This window comes from Pistacia vera, unplaced genomic scaffold, assembly GCF_008641045.1.
Source record: "Pistacia vera cultivar Batoury unplaced genomic scaffold, PisVer_v2 Contig127, whole genome shotgun sequence".
NCBI classification, from domain to species: domain Eukaryota; kingdom Viridiplantae; phylum Streptophyta; class Magnoliopsida; order Sapindales; family Anacardiaceae; genus Pistacia; species Pistacia vera.
The window spans coordinates 538952-557416 of record NW_022195325.1 but is presented as its reverse complement, the minus strand read 5'-3'; the positions used below and the strand labels follow the sequence as shown (position 1 = coordinate 557416).

The 18465-nt window shown below is 35.0% G+C and overlaps 2 protein-coding genes across 2 annotated transcripts; one reads left to right on the top strand and one right to left on the bottom strand.

Annotated features, from left to right (window-relative positions):
- Positions 1-994: 994 nt before the first annotated feature.
- Positions 995-6341, top strand: LOC116121631 (probable polygalacturonase At1g80170). The gene is made up of 9 exons (XM_031407574.1): positions 995-1269; positions 3625-3762; positions 3878-4048; positions 4138-4158; positions 4299-4506; positions 5155-5236; positions 5313-5421; positions 5559-5675; positions 5963-6341. Exons 1-9 carry the CDS (start codon positions 1057-1059, stop codon positions 6248-6250), a joined length of 1347 nt encoding a protein of 448 aa, XP_031263434.1. The 5' UTR covers positions 995-1056; the 3' UTR covers positions 6251-6341.
- Positions 6342-8043: 1702 nt separating this feature from the next.
- On the bottom strand, positions 8044-10624 carry LOC116121685 (peptide deformylase 1A, chloroplastic). Its single transcript, XM_031407622.1, has 4 exons — positions 10217-10624; positions 9487-9576; positions 9331-9398; positions 8044-8570 (listed from the first exon to the last, which is right to left on the bottom strand). The coding sequence occupies exons 1-4, from the start codon at positions 10607-10609 to the stop codon at positions 8330-8332; spliced, it is 792 nt and encodes a 263-aa protein (XP_031263482.1). The 5' UTR covers positions 10610-10624; the 3' UTR covers positions 8044-8329.
- Between the last annotated feature and the right edge of the window lie 7841 nt (positions 10625-18465).

Below are 18465 nucleotides of genomic sequence, written 5' to 3'. Positions count from 1 at the left end.
TGTATGAAGTTATTTTGTTAAAAATCGGTAGTCTAGGGTTTTTATTGGTAGTGCTTTGATATGTCTGTATGGTTAATTAACATTCATTAGTGACGCCTAGAAAGTGTTCGATGAAATTCCGTTGAAGAACGATACGTGCAGAATTGCTCTTTTATGAGTTTATTGGTTTTTCTTGAGGCTAAATTATGGGTTGAGTGACTTGAATTGGTTAGATTGACGCCTGTATTGAAGTTGGGGTATGACCCACCAGGGAATTGATGATACGAGTAGACTATAGTTAACGAATTAATTGTAAAAAAAGGACATTCAAGAAATAGTGTCATTTCACCCTCATGTACTCATCCTGTTGCTAATGTAACAAGTTCAGGAATAAAGATGGTGTTTCATCAATGAGTTAATGACTTTTTCCCACCCAAAAAATGGCCCATTGACACTTTTCCAACTTCACTTTTAAAATATCATTTTGCTACTCAAATATTATATTTTCCTCTGGTCTAGGTGGGAAATATAGTGATTTACGAGAAAGCCCACTCTTTTTTCTTCTCTTCTTAGTCTCTTTCATTGCCGGCAATTGCTCTCGACATTGGGGAGTACTGCCGACTAGAAAATCAACAAACAAATAAAAAATATTACAAATAAACATTCTTCAATCGAATTTCAACCCAATAAACACAAAAACTGAATGAATCAAACTCAATTAATCAATCAAAACTCAAAAAACCCTAAGGTGGGGAAGCTTCAATCGCCACATATAATTTGTGATATTTTTCCAACTCAAAATGCATTCAAAATAGTGCTTACATGCTAATAATTCATGTACAAACAATATACATGTCATTTCAATTTCCATTTCAAGTAAAATATGTTGCAAAAGATGCCGACACCTTGTTGCTTTTCAAACGTGTCATGCTTTGGCATAGTTGCTTTTTGACTTCACGAGCTTCTTTAGATTCTCCAACAAAGTCTGTCTCTTAAATCTAACAACAAATGTTTATATAATCTCCAAATCTTTAACCAACTCTTCAAGTAATTAAGTTCATGTTCTTTTAACACAACATGGAGCTTCGACTTCCAACGTTTTGTTCATGTGTTGCAGTTCTAATTCTTGCATTTGTCTGTTTGTCTCTGAGTTTTGTGTGTGCCGAAGGTTTTGACTCTCTGTTGGAGCTCCCACGTTCTGGGTTAAATAGAACCCGACCCAGATCCAAAAGGGTCCTTTTTGTTGCTGATTTTGGTGCCAAAGGAGACGGTCTCCATGATGATACTGAGGTAACTTATCTACAACTTATAATATATGGTGATCAAAGCTTTTAGTTATGTTTTTAATTTAAGCTGAGGAGTCGGTGCTTCGGTTAGTTTGTTTTAATGTGAACTGTGAGTTGTCTTGGAGAGTCGAATTTTGTCTAGTTTTAAGAAAACTACAGTTGAGGAATTTCATGATTATGATGTCAAGTTATGTGCAATAAAGACTAGACTTATTGATTAGGAATTTCTTTATGGAAAATTTGAACTTGTAAAGGCCTGCTTATGAGTTTCATTTGTGGAAATACAATGTAAATCGAGTTGGTTTAACCAAATCTTTTGTAGTTCGAGAAAATTTGAACTTGTCAAGTTATGTAGCTCTGTAAGTAATTGATCTACCATACGCAGCGGAAAACGAAAATTTAATTGGTAAATCAATTACCCTTCTTTGCCTAGATCTGAGTATAGATTATATTGTTTACATGTTTATAAATAAAAATCTGTATAAGGTAAATCCATTCAAGGATTAGAATACTTATGTACATTTGGAGGCTCTTTCGAATATCTCTGATTTCGAACAGGAACACTGTTTACGGTACTGTTCACGGTTACTGTTCGTCGTCTACTGTTCACGTGATTTTTCGTCAATCGATCCAAAGTAGGATCGCACTCACAAAAATCCACACGAAGATAATCCGAAGAACCCTTGATTATTTTGTTAGAACAATCAAGGGCTTCAAAAATCAAGAAAGAAGAACAAGAAAAGTTTTCTCCTTGAGAGAGAGAGATAGGGTGGCTAGGGTTTTAATTGAATAAATAATTCTATTATGTTTTAATTTTAAGTTGCATTTATATAGTGTAACAATTAAAACTCTATTCCACTTAGGAATAGCTATGGGCTCCAACCCTAGTTCACCCTTGTAACCAAACACACCATTTATGGTATTTTAATTAATTATTATTATAATTAAAATCAATTAATATATAATAATATATTAACATTTAATTAATAATAATAATTTATTTAAACATATACAGAGATATATATTTAAATATAATCTCACTAATTTAATTTTAATATTAAAATTAAATACAGACAATAACCTCAACAAATTTAATTGCACTATGAGATTACCAAAATACCCTTTCGTCCTAAAAGACGAAAATACCCTTCTCACAAATTGATTCTAAAATTATCTTCTAAGTGTGTGACCTGTAGGCTTCTTATCATATCGGTAGTGAGTAGTATCGTGATTAACACCAATTAATCGTCTTATTACACACAGACCAAGATTGGCCCCTAGCAAGGCATCATGGCCACCCGATAGATTCGGATTCAGCGAAACCGCAGCCTATCAATGTTATGGTTACCGTGCAATCAAATCCTTTCATTAACTGTTATCTCATCGAGACTGAGGTACAGAAATAGTGTCAACCTCAGATATCCTCGACATGTTTGTATTCAGTTACTAGACCAATGACAAGAATATTAAATTGGATTGAGCATCAACTCAATCCCACTGTGACCACAGATTTAATGTCATTGCCATTTACTTAATTACCTAGTGAGATAACTTCTCTTGTACCTAAGAGTGATGAATCCTTTGTCGATCCACCATAGTCTCGATACACTTCTTAATGTAGTCAATCACTACCGTATTGATAGCTCTGAATAGAACTACGTTGGGCTAGTGTCAAACTACACAAATTGGTGCACAAGGCACTCTCAAGTCTAAGAATCACATGCACCACCATCCGTTAGAAGATTTATTTCATAGACACTGGGGTTATTATCCATATGGAATCTTCTGGTGGGTCTGTCCAGTGAATTTTCTGGTGGGTCTGTCCAGTGAACTTGCCTCTAGCAAGCACCCATGTGTTGCACTAGGTTTTTAGCAAACAACCTTGACAAGTGAGATCAGTCACTGCCTTTCGACAGGGTCGTTCAACACAATGATAGTCTTACCGTATTATCTGTGTCCTTGGTCAGAATAATACTGGGGCTACGGACGTTTCTAGAATGACCATCATATGTGATCATATGGTTCTCACTATCAAGATTTGAAACACTTGATACACTCGTCACGATTCTACCATCCTAAGGACATATATCATTATATACACGATATAGAAGAATACGTCTTTTATTTATAAACATTTATTACAGAGTCAATATTACAATAATTGATTGGCTCTAGGGCACCTACTCTAACAAGCTTGATATGGAGAATCATGAATGAATGTTACTGTGGAATGCAAATATTTTTTTATCTTCTTCTGTTGGAAATTTGATGCAGTACTGATTTTTGCTGTTTCACTTTGTTTACTAATAAATGGAAAGATAAAGCCTTTCATATATTATGGTGCATATTATGCTTTCAGGCTTTTGAAAATGCTTGGAAGCTAGCTTGTTCTTTTTCGTCAGGAGAAAGAATTGTAATTGTAATTCCAGCTGGAAATACTTCTCTGATCCGTCCTATTGACTTTTCTGGGCCATGCAAATCGAAAGTCACTTTGGTGGTATGAGCAAAAAGTTTATAAGAACTGATTTTTCATATATAATATCTTCCTATTCTATGTTAGTGCCTGAGATCAATTTTGTTCAATTTATTTCAATGGGATCGTATTTCTATAGATATCTGGTACAATTGTTGCCCCCAAAGATCCTGATGCGTGGAAGGGTTTAAATCATCGAAAATGGCTCTACTTTCATGGGGTGAACCGCCTTACTGTAGAAGGAGGAGGGACAATCAATGGGATGGGATGGGAATGGTGGGCTAGATCATGCAAGATCAACCCTGCAAATGTATAGCTGTATTGCACTTTTAGATTTTTGTCTACTTTACAGTTACTTACCCGCATTTTTCTGAATCTGATTTATTTAATATATTGCAGCCATGTCAACCTGCTCCAACGGTTAGTGCTGGTTTATTCTTTGATCAATGCATTTAGTTCTGCTCCTCTGTGCACCTTAAACACCCCTAATTATGGCTCCAAAATGTTACCTTTCCCATATGGTTTGTAGGCTTAATATCTTATAACAACCACGCTTGCAGGCTGTTACTTTCCACGAGTGCAAGAATTTGGAAGTCAAGAACCTTATGATTGTCAACAGCCAACAAATGCACATTTCATTTAGTAGCTGTCTTCGGGTTGTGACTTCCCAACTCAAAGTGATAGCACCCGCCGCGAGCCCTAACACAGATGGAATCCACATTACGGCATCACAGAGTGTTGAAGTAAAAAATTGCATTGTAAGAACAGGTTGGTTATTCTCAGAAACTGCTGCATATCCGAGTGGTTGTACAATTTTCATACCACGGCTAAAATTCTTCTCATACTCATTTAAATGCAGTAAGTTTCCTTTTTGTAGAAAATGTGGATGATAGTCTGCTTCATTGTAAGACAGCAAGATTGTGGATTAGGATTTTTGGTTGTGATTGCATGTCTGTTTCGGAAAAGTGATTGTCATCATGAGTTAATAAGTTGAAAGTTTGTTTTGAGAATGAGATATCAGTATTCTCATTGTAATTTATGCCCACCTATAATTGTAATGTGCAATGGATTTGGCTGCCCTGGTTATATTCTTTGACTTGTTTCCATTCTATTTAGAAAAACTTGATCTGTAGTACTTTGATGGAAACTAGTCCTACTCCTGGTTCAGATTTACTAAAGACATGAGTTAGAGTGGATAGTTTATGGGTTTCGGAAATAAGTAATAATACTCAATCTGGTCTGTTTACATTTTGAGAAAACAATTATATCGCATCTTCAAACTCCATACAGTTAAGTTGTATGAGGTCCCTTCTTTGTGACCTAACAAAGGTAAAGGTTGTATGTCCTATTTCATGAAAAAACCGTTGTTTTCTTTTGAGATCCTTATCTGTTTTATTCTTAAAATTCTTCATCCAGGAGATGACTGTATCTCTATAGTCAGCAATTCTTCACGAGTCCAAATAGAAAATATTGTCTGTGGACCAGGCCATGGTATAAGGTAAGAACAACTTCCATCCAAATTAGACCATGGGTAGAGTTATTGACCTTTACTCATTTAGATCATTGTCCATCAGCATTGGAAGCTTGGGAAAATTCAACTCATGTTCACAAATTCAAGATGTAAAGGTTGATGGAGCGTTTATTTCCAACACCGAGAATGGGGTGCGAATTAAAACATGGCAGGTAGTTTTCCCAAGATCGTAGTCTCTCTTGCTCCACCTATATACATATACACGTAACTGTCAATTTATGTGTTATAGAAACTCAAAACAATTGAATATATAGTAAATTGATTCTGTGCTTTCTTATATCTTCACCAGGGAGGTAGTGGTTTTGCCACTAACATTATGTTCCGGAATTTGTTGATGGAAAACGTATCGAATCCAATTATAATAGACCAATACTATTGTGATTCTTCGACACCATGTGCAAACCAGGTAGAAAATTCTTACTTTTTTTCAAGTTCAAGGTTTGGGAATATCAAATCTTTTCAGCATATGTCAAAAGAAACATGGTTATAATGATAGCTGCATGTCACTGAAAACGCTATAATTGGATATTTCTTGTTTAGAAAATCGAAACACTGCTCTTCATGGTTTTTCGTTTTGAATTTAAACAGTCTCGTATACCTATTTATTGTCTATGAATTTCGCTTGACGTATTTACAGTTTGTGAAAGGGACTGTTTGGTTTTTATGTGCATCTATTATCCTGATGAAATGCAGACTTCGGCTGTTAAAATAGAGAACATATCCTTTGAGCACATTAAAGGAACTTCAGCCACAGAGGAAGCAATAGTATTTGCATGCAGCGATTATACACCATGTGAAGGCTTATATCTGGAAGACATTCATCTTGTGTCACACTCTGGGGGGATCACAAGTTCATTCTGTTGGAACGCTTACGGGTCAACTATGGGTTTAGTATACCCGCCTGCTTGCTTCACCGAAGGCTTAATTCGACAGTATGTCTCATCTAACTACAGGGCTCTGAGGGAATCAATTTTAATTTGAGCAATACATATTGTTCTGCATTTTTCTATACAGCTGACCAATGAGTATATTAAGTAGGGTTGTATGATTATGGTTGTACAATAAAACCTCTCTATAGTGATATTCTATATAAGAATAAACTGTATATAATTATAAAAAATTCAATTCTCAATTTAGAATAATTATAAATAAGAATAAATTCTACATTATAATAAGTTATAATTTTTCTAATTCCCGTCTTAAAAAAAGTTGCCTCCACATAGTAATAATTATCTGTATATTACAAAAAAATATATAATATGTTACATTAAAGGTTTAAGATGAAATAAAATATTTATCTAAAGTTGTTTGAGATAATGATTTATGCTTTAGAGTTGTTACTACATCTTTTAACTTGCGGGTAAATTACTCGTTAGTATGAACATTTTCTTATAGAAGCCAAATATTTCTAGTTTCTCAAGTATGTTTAAAGTTTTTTGGCACAAAACTTTTTGTATTTTCGTACTATCATCCTCATTATTATTTCCTTTATCTTCTTGTCTAATTATAGTAATGAATATTTCTTCTTTAGTTAAAACATACATGACTTATTGGTCATTTGGATGATTGAGAAAGACATTAATATCCATTCGATTAGTGTAATGAAATTCTGGAATCTGATCACTAAATTCTACAATGACTCTTTGATTCTCCTCATCCACTTCATTCGCAACTTACAATTCATCGACATCAAGATCCTAATTTGATAATGATTAAAACAATTATAGTAATGTGGCTTCACATTAATTTGCATATCACTTCATTTCTTGTACTGTTCAATCGATGAGTTTGTTGAGTAGCATATCACTTGAGAGGGGATTGTAATGTAAGGCGGTTCAACCCAATCATATAATTGCAAATTTCTTTGAACATCAATACGTGGGTGCCAATTTGATTATCGCCATAGCAATAATGATTCTCAGAAGGTACAAATACATTTCAAGTTTTTCTCAAAATTCTACTAACAAAAAAGAATACAGAGTTTTCTACATATTGTAGAATTTGTAAATTTCTCAATTCAAATTATTTATGTCTAAGAGTGAGCGGTTTTGGATACCTTGCACTTTTTTAAGGAATCGGAATCGGAGTCGAAACCGGCTGGTTCCTAAGATTTAGAATCGGAATCGGAACTGACTAGTTCTAGTTCATAGAAATCTAGAACCAGAACCTAAAACATAGGTTTTGTTTCCGGTTCTTCGTATCGTTTTTACCCCCATATTTTTTAAAAAATGACAAATACACGCCCAAAAATTACAGGTACACCCCCAATAGTTTATAAAAATTATAATTCAGTCTTGATTCCTACCCAGATACCTGGACCTTGATTCCGATTCCCGGTTCCTGCAGTGCTAGAATCGAAACTGGATCCAAAAATTCCCGGTTCCAATTTTCCAGAACTAGAACCTGACCCTAATGGGGCCAATTCTGATTCTACCCTTTACCCATACTCACCCATAATAATGTCTTACGTAACAATTAATCTGATAAATCTGTCATATGAATTCATTGGATTACAAACAATAAACTAAAATCTGTGAGCATCCTGAAGCTAATATCTTAAATCAACATAATACTTGTTCATAACATCTAATTCTTTTGCTTCCTGTTACTTTATAACTCATTTAGAATTGAGTCTCTCCAGAATACCAGTCGGAGACCACAGTCAAATTTGGGGTTGTTGTAGCTGGAAAAATAATAATAGTTAAGCTCTGAAGCAATACAATTTAAAATATCACATCCTAGTAAAAATTACGCAAATTCTTTATATTAAAAAAGATGTTCAATCAATGCCGATTTCAACTGAATCATAATAACAGTTACAACTGCTTCAAATCTTTCTGCAATAAACAAACAATTTGATACATGATAGGAAATGCAGTGAAATGAAGAAAAAATTTCCCCGCATTCCCTAAAAAACAAAGATAAAAGAACATGAACGTTCTCTAAAACGGTCAACTACATCCTGGAGCATCACCAAAAGTTGCGATAGAGCCTCATTACACTAAAATACAAACCTTCATCCTTGTTCTTTAGACTAACAATTCAGCTCTATAGGATGAGCTAGCGAGCCCCAAGCTTCGGGCATCCCTCGGCAAGAGGCAAGTCCAAATTTTCTGTAATTCTAAATGTTTTTGGTACCATCTTATCAACATAGAGGGTTCCCTCTAGATGATCACACTCATGCTGTAAAATCCGTGCCTGCCAACCTGTAGCATCTACTTTGATGGGCTTGCCATCGCGATCCAAACCTGTAACCTCAACATCTAGATATCTCTCCACGACCGCTCTATATCCATCAACACTGAATGACACGGCAAAAAAAGAAAGAAAAGGGATTACGAAAAATAAACTAAAATCTTTCGTAGCATCAAAGTCAAGGTTCTAACTGAAATTTCAGTAGTGTTGAAATCCTCCTTTTCATGTCTCGCAAATTGCATATATTTGTCAGTATTCATCGACTAACAAGAGAATCTATAATATAATTCTAAATTAACAATATCCAGATGAAAGAGAATAATTTCACACAGATCAATTATTTGGAGGATGGAAACTGACTGAACACTGTAATATTTGATTATCAACAACTAATTCCTCCTATCAATGACACGAGTACCATTCATAATGCTTATTATCTATCAAATAACTCCATTATTTTAAGGAATTCATCCTAAACGAAGGATTTAAAACTTTGGAAAAGAGAATGGAATGATTAAATTTCTCTTAAGTTATCTTAAAACATCTAAACCATATTTGCGGCTAGTATGTTTTTAATTTTAATACATTTCTACAGCTTGTAGGAAGTTTAAAGGAAAAAAAAAAGGAGAGATATTGCATGCTCCGGTAGGAGCAAAACTAATTCATCCACTGTAATACTGAGTTTATAGAATTAAAAGTTGCGATAATGAACTGCACAACAGAAGGTAGAACTTGGACTCTAAAGTTTTTTGTGTCATCACATTTGACATAAAATAAGAATGGACAAGGCAACAGAGATCTGAAAGAGAATAATATCTAATCGGGAGAAAACCATTTTATAGTTGAAATTAACTGTTTAATCTTACCTCAAACAGCCCTCAAAAAATAGTGCAGTCTTGTTGCTCTTCTTTTGAAGCTTCGGGTTCAGAATCACCTGCCTCAAAAGAACTAATAGAGCGTAACTGTAAAGTGAAAACTCTTGGATGATAAGGATACGGTTGCCCTTGGATAAATTAACATACCAGAAGATTGAAAGGGCGTCTATCTTGTGCTTTAATTTCTTCCTTGGGTTGATAACTGATATATTCTCTTGTATCTTCTAAAACTATAATCTGCACAGATGAAACATGACACAGTTTTTACATAAATATGGTTTGCAATATCAGTATGCAGATTGGTTTGGAAGTACCAAACTCGCGGCCAGTGTCCAGTTTGCACATATGTTAATACTTACTAACTAAAAGAGGTTCTTGTATCGTATACATTTCTTTTTTCACTTTATACACTTATCTTAGAGAACCAGATAATTAGGCAAAAATTTCAAACACCATACATCAAGTACAGTCATACAAAGCAAAAACTCAAAACAAAATTTGTCTCTTAGACGTTCAAGGTCTAAACCATTACTCATAAAGCACTAGTTTTACAGTACAAAAGATTTTCTTTGAGCACATTCGCATCAATGACCATCCACACATGTCACAATATAGCCATCAGATTTCTCCAAAATTATACTCAGCATTTCAGGATTTATCATCAATACAGGGAAAAAATACACATAAAAGAGTTGAAATTTTTATTTTATTTTTGTCTCAAAAGAACATCATCCTTTACTTGACATAGCTGAAAAAAACCGAACCATTAAAATAAACTACCAAATAAATTATGCATTAACTATCAGCTTAAGCTTTCTCTAACACAGTTTAATCCTACTCAAAAACTTAAAAATGCAAGATATAATTAAAAACTTACTCTTAATGGGATTCCAATCTGAGGAGCAGCAAGCCCAACACCAGGAGCCGACCTCATAGCCTTAACCATATCGTCAATAATCTTCTGGATCCTCTCCGAGCCGATTTCTTCCGGGTCAACTTCGCGGGCTGGCTCATGCAAAACAGGGTCACCCGCTTTTACTATCTCAGGTAAGGTAACTTTCTTCTTTTCTCCCAGACCCAGAAGCCAACCCGCCCTTCTAACCGTAGAGGACGTCCGGGATTTTCGGGTGGTAGAGAATGGGGCATGGGTTTGGAATTCGGGTCGTGAGATGGGTATTCGGGTCGGGGTAAAATTTGGGGCGGACTTTATATGTTTCTGGGCCAGTGTTAACGGAAGTAGACGGCCTGAGAAACGATGGATGGTCTCCATGGTGGTTGTGGTTCGGTTTTCTATCCAGAGTTTATTTTATTTGAAAGGGAGAAGGCCAAATTACGTAATTACCCTCTTTTATATATTGGGCTTAGTTGATATTTTATTTTATTCTTTGCACCCATACGTCTAAAATTATAGTTGAAATTTCCATAAAATTCGAATATTATTTAAACCTTAAAATTGCTTGTGTTTTCCTTCAATACAAAAAGAATCTTATTCACTTAGTTTTTGATACGTCAAATTCAAAGCAATAATTATATTAAAAGAGTTAAAAACACTTTCTCCTAGTGTTTGGGCTAAGTAAATAAAGACCAAAAGAGTGTTTAATGAGATCTAACCTAAACATTCTATCTCTTAAATTTCACGCAATGGTAAAATTGAAAATTTGTAATAATAAAATAAATGAAAGACAAATGAATGATATTAGTAAGGGTGGACTGGTTGGGGTACCCATCGAAATCCCATGAAACCAGAATCGGAATCAATCGATTTCGGTTCCTACATGCCTGGAATTAAAACCTGAAACACATGTTTTGTTTCTGGGTACCCAGGAAAATTACGAGTACCCCCTACTATTCACAAAAATGAAAACATACCATGTGAAAATAACAAATACACCCCAACTATTTACAGAAACTACAAATACACCAGGTTCCTCCCCACATACCCAGATCTCGATTCTAGTTCCAATTTTTGAGAATGGGAACCGACCTTGAGAGGGTTGGTTTCGGGTAGGAACCAAAATCGAAACCTTGGGTACCTGCCAGGTTTCGGTTCTACCCTAAATTTCTACACACCCCCTAAATATTAGGTGGGGGATTTTACATTATAAAAGTTGCTTTTACATTATTCACATATAAATATAATATGCATTTAGAAATTCATAATATATATTTGAGATATTTTTAGTAATTTTCATTCAAGGTTAACATGTATGTTTATCCATGTGAAACTTGTACAATATTATGACAACCAATTTACATGTACCTACCCTAACTATCTTATAACAATAATTTGCACCCTAAGTCTTGAAATCTAATCTACTCTAACACACCCATCTTTTTGTTCTTTAATTTTTTGCATCTACTTTTTTTACATGCATAATCAGCCAACGTATTTTTTTCTCTTTCAATTTCTTTGTTTTATTTTTAGAATAATCTACCTGTCGACATGTCATTTCAAGATATAGATAAATATGCTATTATCATTAAAATATTTTTGATGTGTAATGTTGTTGTGATATCTTGCAACAACGAGAAATAAAAGAGCCTTCCCGGGGAGTTCGCGCAAAGGGTCTTTACTGTGTGAGACCGTGAAATTTGATGTTGAACACATGGGTGATGATAAAAATAATGCGTGAAAGTAAATAAAGAATATAGAAGAGCAATTTTTAAAATGGTTCAGATGCAAGGCGAAATTCCTACGTCCATTGTTATCTTATTGATGTGTTTACAAAAGATATTTGCTCTCAAGAGACAACTGCTCTATAGCTATGAGAAAATGAAATTCTAGATCCTTCATTTGGGATGGGAGACCCCTATTTATAGTGTTGTATGGGTGGTCTTGCTCATGAAGCAACCCTCTTATCGCATGGCCTAGCAAACCGCCCCGTTGGAGACTTAATGGTGAAATAGTCCTCTCATAAATTGCCACGTGATCTGAATGACAGCTCAATTGTGAATCTTATTGTTGAAGTAAAGTATGGCAGTCTTACAGAGGAAGCCACCCTTTCTTGATATAACACATGGCCCAAACACTTGCATGGTCACAGAACACGTGGCAAGAGTTTAGACACCCATTGCTTAGTCATAAGACATATCGAGAGTTTATGCCTAATGAATATACCGTATAAGTTTATAACATATAAGGGGTGTTTGGATCATATAATGTTTTATTATAGGAGGATATTATATTAACGGAATAAAAGATCACCTTGAAGATTATTAGGAATGTTTAGAAGATGTGTTTGGTTGGTTCAAATATATTAGTGAATAATATGTTTGGTTGGAAGGATAAATGGGTAAGTATGTTATATGGATTACTAAATTGCCCTCTTTTTTAAATATTAATTTAACAGTATTTTTTATTATTATTCTTTGAATAATTTCTTTTAACCCCCTACTTTTTAGATTGAGCAAAAACACCCTAGCAACAAAAAACGTTTTAAACTTAACAAAAACACACTTACCCACCCCAAGTCACTGCCGGTAGCCAGCCACCACCGCTGGCAGTGCCATAGATCTGGTCATGAAATGGCCAGGTCTTTGGCCGTGAAACGTCGATCGTTTCACGACCAAAGACCTGGCTGTTTCATGGCCAGATCAGTCGTCATTTCACGGCCACATGCTTGGCTGTGAAATAGCCATAGATCTGGTTGTCAAACAGCCAGATCTGGCTTTTTCCGACCATGGATCTGTGATCCATGGTCGGAAAAAGCCTCACCGACACATGGCCGGCCATATACAGTCGGTCGTATGCCATTATGGCGACTTTTGGCAACCTCTGGTGGCGATCAATGGTGGTTGCCGATGGTGACTAGTTCTGGGTATAAAGGCATTTCTGTGAATAATGATAATAACAAGGGCAATGTCGTCCAAAAAATTTAAAAAGCGAGGACAAAAGTGTTTGTATGAGTGATTTGGTGTTTTGTAAATATTAGCAAATATAAGGTTAATTTGGACCAAATGCTCAACTGTTTAGGGGCAATATGGGAAAAAAATTGTAATACCAGGGTCAGTTTTAATAACAACCCCCCTAGGTATTAAGATTACCGAAAATTTACCCCCCAAATGCTACTGTTTGTCATAAAATATTCCGGGAATTATTTGTTACAAACCAACCAAACATCGTCATCTACTCAATTAAAAAATATTGCCCTAGTTATCTAATATTAACCCGATCCAAACAGCCCCATAATGTGTTAAAGCAGGTACAATAGTGATAAAGAGGCAAAGCAAAACATTTTTACCCCTGTGTGTGTGTGTCTATATATATATATATATATATATTCTATAGGGGATATGTTCTGAATGAAGAAAAAAATAATGTATTATAATTTTTCAATTGGTGTGCTCTCTTACATTATGCCCGTATATGATATGCATTTAGAAATATTCCACCTTTAAAAGAATTATTGAATCAAATAACATACAAGCATTGAAAATTCAATTAAAAAAAAAAAAAACAAATATATATATATCGTTTTATTTATTTATTTATTTTATATAAAATCTGTTTTATTTAGTTTTTTCATTCTTTTAGTGCCATGCTTCTGGACATCATGGTTGTTTTATGACGGTGGGCCAACCAAATGCAACAAGGCTTAGGACCGGTAACCACTACATAATAGTTTTTACTATGACGACCTAGTGCCCATCAGATGTAGGTTCGACACTACATGGAAAGCAAGGGGTTCAGTGCCAAAATCCAAACGATTCGTTCCATCGTCACGTCATAACATACATACCTATTGTGAATTACACCAATAATTTGGCAGAGGATAACCCTAGACGTATATCGCTCCAGAACTTTCAGTTGTATTTCAAGAGGATGTTGTAGAGGGTATGGCACCATCATTAATACTAGATAAGATAAAGATTTCTGTTTCCAACTAAATGTCCTGGGTAACACACGTGCTACCCACCTGCTACTCACGTGCTACAATGGTCGGGACAAAGGGTCATGATCCATTAAAATTAAGGAAGTGAAAACATGAGAGATACATTTTTGTTAGAAAAGAATGGTTGAGTGAAATCACAATTGTGTGAATTATTTATATATCATTATTAAATAAATAGATTATATAGATATATATGTGTGTCCAAGAAACTTTTATTTCATTTTGTCTGTTGTTGATTTTTGCAAGTGTACGAAATTGTGCAAGTAATAAAGTGTATAAATACGGATATCGAACTCAAGGGAATTACTAATACCAAGTACCACACTAACCTATCTTATTGCTATTTGATTAATTAGATTTTTCAAATGATTCAATGAAAAATAAAACAACTTAGAAGCAAAACAAAAATAGACTTTTATTAACACTTTAGTAGGAAATCAATATGACTAAACCTAGGGCATAGATTTCACACCAATTTAATCCTATGCATTGACAATTATCGTTAACCCAATTAAGCTTATTCTAAGGACCAAACTCCCTAATATTTCACTAACTTTCTCTCGAACAATTAACAAATTAACTCCTAGTTACTAACCCCAATTATCTCTAATCAGATTTAAACAATTGGAGATCATTAAGTTCTATAGAATTTACCAGAGCCTCACAGATCACGATAACCTATCTCTAGCGTTCGCTCAATCTATGGTTTTATTACCTTAGACTAATTAGGTTTCATCTCTCGATTTCAACCTAACCCATAAAATCATTCAACTTTAGGGCCCTTAAGAATTGAAAGCTTTAAGCGCAATAATAAAACTTAAAACAAAACTTAATAAAAATTAGCAATAAATAATTCAATGCATATTCATAAAATTGGGCTATATCTTAGCCCTAGAAAATAAAATTATTTCATACTTTCAATAATAAAAGCCATTATATTCATAAACATGATTATAAGAAAGAGTAGAAAAACTTCTCTAATTGATGACTCAAAATTGCAAGAATTTGCAATCTTCAAAGAGTAGCTGAACTTCTTTCCCTCCTAATCTCATAAAAATCAGCTAAAGACATCTATTTATACTCCTAGGGTTTTAGCGTTATGATTCCCACTATCCTAATCACTTTAGAACTCTTAAAACAGGAAATACACGTCATATATTTAATGTAAAAAAATTCAGAATCGCAATTGTGCCACAGCATAGTTGATTCTACCCCAGAACTCACAATCTTGACAAGACGGTGGTTTTTGAGCATGATAACGTTCGAATCTTGCCAAGTGGTAAACATATGAATTGTAGCCCTTTGAATCAGATTTCCAACAGTTCAAGAATCATCTCAACCCAAAATCTACAGCTCAAGTTATTGTCAAATTACTGTCGCATGTTCAAAACTGGAGCGTTTTCCAGGATTTTCACTTTAACTTCAAATCGCCCTAACTTTTTCGTTTCAGCTCTGAATCACGAACCATTTGATTCTTGTCGTCCCACATTCCATCATCGATATAACCTTCATTTGAATATCATCTTTAAGAACCTGAAAACACTCGAAACATACCCGTGATCTCATAAAAGACATTTATGAAATAATTAAGTTAAAATTCACAAATTAAACACACTTTTCCACAAATAATCCAATTGAATCACTAACAAAATATGTATTTTCAAGCTTTTATCATTGTCTCGATTTATTATACTTCAAGTTTAAACTATGGTGCGTAGAGCCTATACCCTTCTTGTTAGTATAGAATTCAACCTGGTTGACATTAAACCCACTCCCACATTCATAGGGGCTACATACTTGATCGGTGCGGGTGCGGGTGCGGTGTGCCAATAATAATTGCCAACATGCAATGCCTAATCATCTTCCTTTGAGGGTGCAATATATGCCAAATGGACCTATGACTTATTAACCTAGAGTAATAAATTTTTAATTTTTCGTTTTATTTATTTTTTATATAGAATCTGGTTATTTTTTTTTTTCATTCTTTTAGTGCAAGGTTTGTAGACATCGTGGTTGTTTAATGATGGTGGACAAACCAACGGCAACAAGACTTAGAACCGATAACGACTACAACATAGTCATTTTTTACTGAAACGACTTAATGTCGATCGGATGTAGTTTCAACACTACATGGAAAGCAAGGGTCCAACACCCGAATCAAAACGATTCGTTCCATGGTCACTTCATAGCGGCCATAACCTCTGTGAATTACACCAATAATTTGGCAAAGAATAACGCTAAACGTAATCCCTACAGAACTTCACTGTTGTATTTTGGGACGTATTCCTTGGATTTACCTATTGTGGTTAGTGGCTAGAAAATCAGAGTAATCAAATGGCTAAAGAACAAGGGAAGTTAAGTTTCTTTGGTCTGATAGTGGAGACCACTTGTGTTATTTTTTTCTCCTCTTATTCATTGCTCTTTGCCCTTTAAATAAGCAAGAATTTACAAATGTTTAAACACCCACGTTGTAGATTCGTGGCATGAAAATAGCAACAATACCAACTGAAAGCAAATAAAAAGGAGCCATCAGAAGACCAAGACTGAGCTATACAATTATTAACTGAAATGAAACAAACAAACAAATAAACCTTATCTCTCTCACCAATGTATACCCATGTGCCATCGTATCATTCCGTCCCGCTTAAAAAGCGCTCTTGTCCTCAAGAGCGAGACACGGTTATTGCTGCTGAAGGATCTTAAGGACTTCCTATGTTGCCATTGAAGGTGAACACCCAGCCTAATGGACTAGAACTTCATGTGTCTTTCCCTTCATTCTTCGCTCAAGTATGGCAAGCGGATAAGGAAAAGGATCTTCGACGCCAACGTTGGGTAGCTACTATTGGACTGTTACCTGAGTACCCAAATGTTTCTTCAACAAAGAGATGTGGAAAACTAGATGGATACAATTCTAGGTGGTAACTCCAATTTGTAAGCGACAACTCTGATACGTTGAACGACTAAGAAGGGACGTAAAACTTAGCTGCTAGCTTGTGTGACTGTCACTGAGAGACCAAAGATTGCCTATACGCTTGCAACTTTAAATACACATAATTGCCAACTTGAAATTCTCTCTCCCTATGCTTTGAGTCATAAATTTTTTTCATCCTATTTTGAGCTTGAGCTATTTTGTCCCTGGCTTCTCTCACAATAGAATCTCTTTCAATAAGTTGTTGCTTCACAAAAGCAACCTTAGCAGTGCCTGGAACATATGTCAACAAGTTTGGTGCTTCTCTTCCATAAAACACTTCAAATGGTGTTCTTCCAATTGTAGAATGAAAGTTGGTGTTGTAATAGAACTCTGCCCAGGACAACTACTTATACCATTTCCACAGCTAAAAACTTGTGAAACAATGAAGATACATCTCCAAGGTTCGATTGACTACTTCGGTTTGGCCATCTATCTGGGGATGATATGCAGAACTGAAGTTAAGTGCAGTTTCGTTTAGCCTAAATAGTTATTTCCAAAACATGCTGGTGAATGTTGGATCACAATCACATAGGATAGTCTTAGGCAACCCATGTAAACGAAAAACATTGTCGAAGAAAACTTAAGCGACTCCAGTGGCGATGTAAGGATAGGTAAGAGCCATGAAGTGGGCGTATTTCGACAGTTTATCAACGACTACCAAAATAGTAGTTTTTCCATTTGAATTCGGCAAATCGTCAATGAAGTCCATTGAAATTTCCTTCCAAATTTTGGTGGGAATTAGGAGCGGTTGAAGAAGCCTTGCTGCCGAAGTTTGTTCTACCTTGTTTTACTGACAAACATCACACTCTTAAATAAATCTTCTAACTTTTCCTTTTAACTCCTTGAAATAAAAGTTGGCCCTTACTCGATGAACCCTTTTTTAAGAAATCTTCATGTGTGCTATTATGAAACTGTTGGATGATCTGATTAATTAACCCAGAGCCTTCATCTAAGTAAATCTTTTCCTTGTAAAATAGGATGCCATTGTGAACTTGCCAAGGTCCCACAACCTTATCTTCTTGCACCAATTGTATGAGATTTTGAGTTTTTGGGTTGGAAGTATTTTCCTCTCGTATGGTTTCGAGCCAATTAGGAACTGGTTGAGACAATGCTAGAAATGTCGCATGATTTCCTTGTCTTGGTTATTGGTTTCTTCCTCCTTTTGGGAAAGTGCATCTGCCACAATGTTTTATTTTCCTTTTTTATACTTCACGGTAAAGTCTAAGCCCATGAGTTTTAATAGCCATCTTTGTTGGGTATAAG

Coding starts and splice junctions, on each gene's coding strand:
- LOC116121685 (XM_031407622.1), bottom strand. CDS start 10,609: ATGGAGACCATCCATCGTTTCTCAGGCCGTCTACTTCCGTTAACACTG. Junction 9,577..10,216: donor AGATTGGAATCCCATTAAGA/GTAAGTTTTTAA, acceptor TCATCTGTGCAG/ATTATAGTTTTAGAAGATAC. Junction 8,571..9,330: donor TTTTTTGAGGGCTGTTTGAG/GTAAGATTAAAC, acceptor CGTGTCATTCAG/TGTTGATGGATATAGAGCGG.
- LOC116121631 (XM_031407574.1), top strand. CDS start 1,057: ATGGAGCTTCGACTTCCAACGTTTTGTTCATGTGTTGCAGTTCTAATT. Junction 5,237..5,312: donor GGACCAGGCCATGGTATAAG/GTAAGAACAACT, acceptor ATTGTCCATCAG/CATTGGAAGCTTGGGAAAAT. Junction 5,676..5,962: donor CGACACCATGTGCAAACCAG/GTAGAAAATTCT, acceptor GATGAAATGCAG/ACTTCGGCTGTTAAAATAGA.